Source organism: Oncorhynchus keta, unplaced genomic scaffold (assembly GCF_023373465.1).
Source record: "Oncorhynchus keta strain PuntledgeMale-10-30-2019 unplaced genomic scaffold, Oket_V2 Un_contig_6247_pilon_pilon, whole genome shotgun sequence".
In the NCBI taxonomy this organism is placed as follows: Eukaryota; Metazoa; Chordata; class Actinopteri; order Salmoniformes; family Salmonidae; genus Oncorhynchus; species Oncorhynchus keta.
In genome coordinates, this window is record NW_026288754.1 from 2,458 (window position 1) to 11,337 (window position 8,880).

The following is an 8,880-nucleotide window of genomic DNA, read 5'->3' on the forward strand; positions in this document are numbered from 1 at the left end:
TTCACAAGATGGAGGGTGGGTTGAAGAGGAGAAAATGGATGATAGGGGAGAATTGGGAGAGGAGTGGGGAAGAGAAAGGGGTCAAAGGCAATGAAGGGGGGAGAATAAGAGTGAGGGGAGGGGTGGAGGAGGACAGGAAAAATAAGGGATGAGAAGAGGGGACGGATAAGGAGGAGAGAAGGGGTGAGAGGGTGAAGAGTGGAAGAGAGTGAGTCAAAGGCTGAGGGGGGGGCAGTCTACTCTATACAGTACCATATTAACCACAGAGGGTTCCATCATGCATCATAACTGATCAGGAGAACAGATGAGACTCCCGGCCAAGGAAATGAAAACAGACATAGGAGAACGGCAGATGTTGAAAACTGCAGAGCGTGGATTCTGCATCGGGTTTAATTGCTTAGCTAGCTGGTATACACTGGTTCATTTGATAGCAACCCAGAACACATGAGGGTTAGGGAGAAAAACATACTTCAGTACAGCTGGATCGTACAGCTTTGTGTGTGTGTGTGTGTGTGTGTGTGTGTGTGTGTGTGTGTGTGTGTGTGTGTGTGTGTGTGTGTGTGTGTGTGTGTGTGTGTGTGTGTGTGTGTGTGTGTGTGTGTGTGTCGAAAACTGCAACCGCTGCATAAGCTATCAATCAAAGCTAACTAAGAGTGAGAATTTAGAAAAGGGGACAGCAGATGTTCACATATTCCCAAACAGAAGTGACCATACGGAGGTCCTAGTCCATAGCATGCACGTCTTACTTCAGAGGTCTGCGGTGACATTTGAGTGGCTGGGAGGGTCCGGATACGCCATGTTAAAAGTCTTTTAGTGCCCCGTGTCCTTCATGACTACTGATGTAGGTTAAAGTCCCTGGATGGAATTCCATCATCTTGTCATTTCCTTTCATCCACCACCAACCCACCTACCGTCTGCTTTGGAGACCTCTTAGAGTAACCCCATCTCAATAATGACCTCATATTTGGTCCTGGCCAATAGCAGGGGACTACAAGGAAGCATTACTTTGGTCCTGGCCAATAGCAGGGGACTATATGGAGGCATTACTATATGAATGAAAGGGATCTGCCAGACAGCTAGCCAAGCTCTTTGTCCTTTAACTAAGGGGTGCCTTCCTGACAGACCGTCTCCTGCTGTTCTCTTCAGTACAGTATGTGAGAGCAGGAAACCAGTGTGTGTGCCTAGCATCCTCCTAATATGGGCCCATATGCTGTTCCAGAAAAGCCCTTTCAGGACCTTTTCACAGCCACCAGACAGGCTGAGGAGGAGGAGGACAATCACTAGCCAATAAACCAGCAAACAAAAAGATTACGGAACCAAATATCTCAACTAAATGACTAAATAGGATAGGGGGGGTAGGCGTTGTGTATTTCAGAATGATAGTAGGGGGAGAGGAGGAAGAACGAGAGACTGTAAGAGAGAGAGAGAGGGAGAGAGAGATAATAGTACTGTATGACCCTACAGAGCTCCATATGCCAGACAGATGCACCTGGTCCCATCTATACCCGGTTGGTGTTGAACAACCTGCCACTACCTGGCAGACCGGGAGGTGGTGGGAATATGGTGTTGGTGAACAACCTGCCACTACCTGGCAGACTGGGAGGTGGTGGGAATATGGTGTTGGTGAACAACCTGCCACTACCTGGCAGACCGGGAGGTGGTGGGAATATGGTGTTGGTGAACAACCTGCCACTACCTGGCAGACCGGGAGGTGGTGGGAATATGGTGTTGGTGAACAACCTGCCACTACCTGGCAGACTGGGAGGTGGTGGGAATATGGTGTTGGTGAACAACCTGCCACTACCTGGCAGACTGGGAGGTGGTGGGAATATGGTGTTGGTGAACAACCTGCCACTACCTGGCAGACTGGGAGGTGGTGGGAATATGGGGAGAACAACCTGCCACTACCTGGCAGACTGGGAGGTGGTGGGAATATGGTGTTGGTGAACAACCTGCCACTACCTGGCAGACTGGGAGGTGGTGGGAATATGGTGTTGGTGAACAACCTGCCACTACCTGGCAGACTGGGAGGTGGTGGGAATATGGTGTTGGTGAACAACCTGCCACTACCTGGCAGACTGGAACAACCTGAGGTGGTGGGAATATGGTGTTGGTGAACAACCTGCCACTACCTGGCAGACTGGGAGGTGGTGGGAATATGGTGTTGGTGAACAACCTGCCACTACCTGGCAGACTGGGAGGTGGTGGGAATATGGTGTTGGTGAACAACCTGCCACTACCTGGCAGACTGGGAGGTGGTGTGAACAACCTGCCACTACCTGGCAGACTGGGAGGTGGTGGGAATATGGTGTTGGTGAACAACCTGCCACTACCTGGCAGACTGGGATGGTGTTGGTGGCACTACCTGGCAGACCGGGAGGGTGGAACAACCTGCCAATATGGTGTGGGAATATGGTGTTGGTGAACAACCTGCCACTACCTGGCAGACTGGGAGGTGGTGGGAATATGGTGTTGGTGAACAACCTGCCACTACCTGGCAGACTGGGAGGTGGTGGGAATATGGTGTTGGTGAACAACCTGCCACTACCTGGCAGACTGGGAGGTGGTGGGGAATATGGTGTTGGTGAACAACCTGCCACTACCTGGCAGACTGGGAGGTGGTGGGAATATGGTGTTGGTGAACAACCTGCCACTACCTGGCAGACTGGGAGGTGGTGGGAATATGGTGTTGGTGAACAACCTGCCACTACCTGGCAGACTGGGAGGTGGTGGGAATATGGTGTTGGTGAACAACCTGCCACTACCTGGCAGACTGGGAGGTGGTGGGAATATGGTGTTGGTGAACAACCTGCCACTACCTGGCAGACTGGGAGGTGGTGGGAATATGGTGTTGGTGAACAACCTGCCACTACCTGGCAGACTGGGAGGTGGTGGGAATATGGTGTTGGTGAACAACCTGCCACTACCTGGCAGACTGGGAGGTGGTGGGAATATGGTGTTGGTGAACAACCTGCCACTACCTGGCAGACTGGGAGGTGGTGGGTGAACAACCTGCCACTACCTGGCAGACTGGGAGGTGGTGGTTGGTGAACAACCTGCCACTACCTGGCAGACTGGGAGGTGGTGGGAATATGGTGTTGGTGAACAACCTGCCACTACCTGGCAGACTGGGAGGTGGTGGGAATATGGTGTTGGTGAACAACCTGCCACTACCTGGCAGACTGGGAGGTGGTGGGAATATGGTGTTGGTGAACAACCTGCCACTACCTGGCAGACTGGGAGGTGGTGGGAATATGGTGTTGGTGAACAACCTGCCACTACCTGGCAGACTGGGAGGTGGTGGGAATATGGTGTTGGTGAACAACCTGCCACTACCTGGGCAGACTGGGATGGTGTTGGTGAACAACCTGCCACTACCTGGCAGACTGGGAGGTGGTGGGCCACTACCTGGCAGACTGGGAGGTGGTGGGGTGTGAACAACCTGCCACTACCTTGGTGAACAACCTGCCACTACCTGGCAGACTGGGAGGTGGTGGGAATATGGTGTTGGTGAACAACCTGCCACTACCTGGCAGACTGGGAGGTGGTGGGAATATGGTGTTGGTGAACAACCTGCCACTACCTGGCAGACTGGGAGGTGGTGGGAATATGGTGTTGGTGAACAACCTGCCACTACCTGGCAGACTGGGAGGTGGTGGGAATATGGTGTTGGTGAACAACCTGCCACTACCTGGCAGACTGGGAGGTGGTGGGAATATGGTGTTGGTGAACAACCTGCCACTACCTGGCAGACTGGGAGGATGAACAGATCATGTGCATCCTGTTTTTGGTACAGAGAGTACATTCATTACCATAGTGTCTGACTCAATGCAGGTGATGCCTTAGAACCCCATTATAGTCAATCTGAAATAATGTTCTTCATTTTGTACAACAAAGATAACGCTCGTTAGCAACACTAAGTAACAGTCGTATTATACACCCGATGCCTTCTCCGACTCGCAAAACATCCCTCTTTCCCTTTCCCCCAAAACAAAAAACACAAAAAATTCCATCTTATGAATAGTCAGCAATGCATTAACAACTGGTATCCAATTTATCTTCTGAACAGTCTGCCTCTGTACTTGTGAATAACAACTACTCCTCACTTCGTAGTTCTTTCCAGGCTTGTCTGACTCTGCAGTCCTGGGTGTTAGTCTTAAAGCTGCAATATGTAACTTTTTGGGCGACATGACCAAATTCGAATAGAAATGGAGTTATAGATCGGTCATTCTCATTGAAAGCAGGTCTAAGAAGAGGTCAATCTGTTCTATGTGCGCTATTTCTATGCTTTCCATTCTTAAGTTTAGTTTTTGAGTCTTTTACTTTCAGTTTTGTACACCAGCTTCAAACAGCTAAAAATACAATATTTTTGGTTATGGAAAATACATTTCAAGGGTTTAGATGGTACAATGATTCTCTACACTAGACTTGCTTGTTTTGTAACAGAAACTGGAATTAGGCAAACTATTAGAATTTGAGCAACCAGGAAATGGTGGAGCTATTTCTGCATAGTTCATCTTTAAGTGATATCCCTCACAGAGAGACTGGGAGGTGGACTGGCTGTCTGTCTTTCAAATAGTGCATGGTGAGAGGAGACTGTTCTCCCCTTGTCTCTCCAGACATCCTGGTAACATGGATTTGATTTGAAAAGCCCCTCTTTTAATCACAGTAGTCTTCGTCAGAGACTGCTCCCTGGAGGCTGTGTGTGGGAGTGTGTGTGTGTGCCATCTGTGCATGTGAGTACGGTATGTCTGCCTGTGTGTGTGTTTGTGTGACTGGGACAGGCTCCGGTACATGCTGGTAGCTCCAGCAGTGTGGTCTGTCGGGGGCTTTCAGGCAGCGAGGGGGACAACGTGGCATGACAGCACCCCGCAAACGATGGTTTGACGAGTTAAGGAGGACCAACGACAGGGGAGCGCCCCATCAGAGGACCTGGCTTCCGTGAGTGCAGGCACACAATGCACCACGTTATATAGGCTATACACACACACATATACACTGGTATAGGACTGTTACGGTGACCGTATTACCGTCACGAGTCATGATCGCAGTCAAATTCCATGTGACCGCTTAGTCACGGTCACTAGGCTTCTCCAAGCTCTGATGCTGCTGATAGTTATTAGTAACCTACAAAAATTGCAAACGGCCTGGTACTCAGCACTCTATTGTCCCTCTAATCACTATGACATCAATGCAAATGTTATCAAAAATCTAATTCAAACACTTCATGAGAGTCCATAAGCTCATGCTGCAACATTTCTTTAGGCTATACAGAAAATAGAGTGATGCCCTCTATTAAAAAGAGGAGGATCCCATCCGCGTTCTATAGGCTAGGCCTACTATATTTATATCTCAGCTTTCCTAATATTAAGCACATTGCATCACTTTACAACAGGAGTATAGCCTACCTGGCTGGCATGTAAATTAACTACAGGATAGCCAGATCAGGGCCTAACATAAGGACAACTCAGAGTATGCTATTGTGTTCATCTGAAATAGTATACCTTTTCTTCATATCTTGTTTCTTTAGACCTGTCTAAAACAAATAATATATTTATTTTTGATGGTGTAGGGCTATATTACATGGGCTTATTAGACTTTTTAAAATGTAGATGTTCTGAAGGTCTGCATCAGTGGCTTGGAGGCTGTGTGTGGAAGCCAGGAGATGCTAAACATATTTATGTTAATTAACGGTCAATTACCGTGAGACCGATAGTTATTAGCTTGACAATCACCAGCTGACAAAATGTCATGACCACAGGCATACTCTTGGATAGAAACATTGTGAACAAGGTTTTTAAAAAGGTATGTGGGCCTACTTCATCTCCACACACACACACCAGGTAGAGAGACACAGGCTGAGAACTTTGAGATTTGACCTACACAAGTGCATTTGATGGTAAAATACTCAGACAGACCAATGTAATGATGTTTCTTGTAGTTCATTTTCCACTGAAAGAAAATGTTGACCATATAAACCAGCCTATATTATTATGATACAACAAAAGAAAGTATTAAAAAAAGGGAACCCTATAGACATAGCTAAAGATGAGTTGGCAGAAAACTAGGGCAGACCTAGGTTAGAGTACCAGTAAAAGTTTGTTTCTATTTCTCTCTTTTATTGTCTCTCCCCATGAGATCACCCACTGTGAAGTGACAGAAGTTTAAATGACCTACACCCACTCTCCAATCCCAACCCTCACTTCCCCCCTCTGTCTCTCCCTCCTCTCCTGACCCCAGTGTGCGGGGGAGGCAGGAGTGTGTGTGTGGTCGGGTCAGGGGAAATAGAGCTTGGCTAGTGGCGCATGTCACTGTCACCCTGGACATGTCACAAGGCCCCCAGAGCACTGCTGCTGGCGGTGTGTGTGTGTGTGGGTATGAGAGGTAGGGTCGATAGGAAAGTGTCCATTACGCGTTCAACACGAACTCTTACTGGTTAATGAGGTATCGAACAGTCAGGAGGAAGGGGCACGCTTTTGCACACTCCACAGTGTACTGGCGGGTGGGGGGGTGTTGATGGGACATGACAGGGACCCATGGGGGGTTTAGGGTGAGGGGGTCGATGGCAAGCTGTCAACCAGACAAAGTTGGTTGAAAGTACTGCAAAAGGCCATTGAGTACATAACGACAAAAGAGTTAGCCTGTATGTCTCAGAACTGTCTATCTTTACTGCCTATGATAGGTGAGTGATTGGTTGTGTCTCTCTGTGTGTCTGTAGGGCCTCGGAGCCCCCCAGAGTCCATGCTGCTATTGAGTACTCAATTTATCTCTGCTGTTCACTGATAAGGGCAGACGACTGTATTAACAGACAAACCTACAATTCCCATGTGGCATCTCATCTCTACCCCACTGTTCAATTACACTGATAGAAGAAACTACATTTCCCATGAGGCACCACAGCAATGCCCCACCACACAATTACCCTGTAATAGAAGAAACTGCATTTCCCATGGGGCATCATGTCTGCCTTCAGCACAATAGAAAAAACTACACATCCCCAAAGCACCTCATTTGTTCCTCTCGGCACAGTTACACCAAAATGTAACTTCACTTGCACAAGGCATTTTCACCACATAATAATTACACTGTAGCCCATATATATATATATATATATATTTTTTAAAACTTTATTTAACTAGGTAAGTCAGTTAAGAAGAAATTCTTATTTTCAATGACGGCATTGGAACAGTGGGTTAATTGCGTTGTTCAGGGGCAGAACGACAGATTTGTACCTTGTCAGCTAGGGGATTCGATCTTACAACCTTTCGGTTGCTCGTCCAACGCTCTAACCACTAGGCTACCTGCCGCCCCATTTAACACCAACAAAGAAACTACACTACCCACAAAGCACATCATCCGTCCTCTCATAATAAAATGTACACTGCAACTCCCCAAAACACTACATTTCCCATGAGGCAGCACATCCATCCCTTCACAGTAGTGCAATTGACCTACAATGCCAATATAAAAAGCATCTGTTGGGAAATAAACTACAGATCCCATGGGGCCTCTCATCTGCAGAACAGCACAGCAATTAAAAGCAAGTGTCGGTCTGATCCCCAGCTCTCACATCCCTCTTCAGCTTGTGCTTCAAGCAAGCTTCAGCTTGGGCTCCTTCTAAACTCTCCGGCTCCATCCACATCACAGCTGCCTTCTGCTCTCTCCCTCCCTCCCAAAACACTCCACACTCACATGCCTGCATCAGCACCAACACAAACACTGGAGCTAGCGAAGCTAACACTGGAGCTAACACAAAAGTCAAAACGAGTGTTGTGTATTAGCTTATGTCCAGGGCATAAAACCAGGGCATAAAATTAACATCCACCAAATGCGGGTAGATTTAGATAATGGTTGGTAACGTAAGTGGGTGGTCAATTTGCAGGGCTCTACATTCGTATTTACGAATATAAATATAGTGAAAAAGTCAAGTGTGAGCACGTGCGAGGAAAAGGCTGCAGTAGCTGTTTTCAAAGTATTTCTGCCGTTTTGTTTCATAGCTGCTAATCGCACAAATAAATATGAATCTATATCCCACCTCATGAAGCAACACTGCCTGGCAGGAGAGATTTGTGCACTGTGCTGATTCATTTCTGGAGGCGCTGCGCACAGGCATAAAAGTTGGCCAAATTTACTCGAAAGTCAACGAAGCGAGACTTTGTCCTCATGTTTCTTGGCTATTTACATTGTTTAGTTCACAAGGTTGGGTGTTTCTAAATGGAAGTTTGAGTCTGCTGCTTCAACTGATGCAAAGAGATGTTGTCTACTCCTTGTCAGAACCCAAATCTCTCACACACAGACCCGTGATAGGACTCCAGTGGCATGGTTACCACGGTAACATCTCAGCCTGAACATTTGGTCTCATCTGATATGTTCTCGGGTCACAAAAAATGAAATTGAGGTATATCTCACATTATTTCTTACTAATAAATGTTTTTTTTAGAAACATTAAGCATGGCGATCATCATTTGTTTGAGGTAATTATGGCGCAAAAATATTTTGGCTGACCAATTTTTCTATCTACCTGCCACAGTGGCTGGTGGACCAAAAATAACATTTTAGGCAGTTAACCCACTGTTCCTTGGCCGTCATTGTAAATAAGAAGTTGTTCTTAACTGATTTGCCTAGTTAAATAAAGGTTAAACAGAAAAAGATAGGAGAGTTAGTGTTTGAAGCTAACTGTAACGTGGGCTGTTTCATCTGAGGCCCCAAAACTTTCAGAACAAATGTTCTATTGAAAAGGACTAGGGATAATATACGAGGTTCATGCTACGTTGGTGATTGATAATTAGCAAGAGGCTTCTGTGTTTTGTAATTGATTGTTAATTAGCAAAAGGGGAGATGATTAGCTTGTAGAGCTAATGAACTTTTTCGCTCGATGAC

General features: G+C 47.0%; 1 protein-coding gene and 1 long non-coding RNA gene across 25 annotated transcripts; one reads left to right on the top strand and one right to left on the bottom strand.

The window, feature by feature from the left end:
• Positions 1-230: 230 nt before the first annotated feature.
• Positions 231-6,982, bottom strand: LOC127925780 (uncharacterized). 24 transcript variants are annotated; one of them, XM_052511035.1, is made up of 6 exons: positions 3,466-6,982; positions 3,057-3,272; positions 2,594-2,971; positions 2,431-2,538; positions 1,899-2,060; positions 231-1,848 (listed from the first exon to the last, which is right to left on the bottom strand). In XM_052511035.1, the coding sequence occupies exons 1-6, from the start codon at positions 3,803-3,805 to the stop codon at positions 1,241-1,243; spliced, it is 1,812 nt and encodes a 603-aa protein (XP_052366995.1). In that variant the 5' UTR covers positions 3,806-6,982; the 3' UTR covers positions 231-1,240. The 24 variants fall into 24 exon arrangements, with proteins under 24 accessions (XP_052366995.1, XP_052366997.1, XP_052367005.1 ...); XM_052511037.1 differs by having other exon boundaries at positions 1,899-2,006; positions 3,057-3,326; XM_052511045.1 differs by having other exon boundaries at positions 231-1,578; positions 3,057-3,326.
• LOC127925781 (uncharacterized) lies at positions 1,537-2,230 on the top strand. Its single transcript, XR_008122188.1, has 3 exons — positions 1,537-1,603; positions 1,712-1,873; positions 2,094-2,230. It is a non-coding gene; the product is annotated as an uncharacterized LOC127925781 (long non-coding RNA).
• Positions 6,983-8,880: the final 1,898 nt, after the last annotated feature.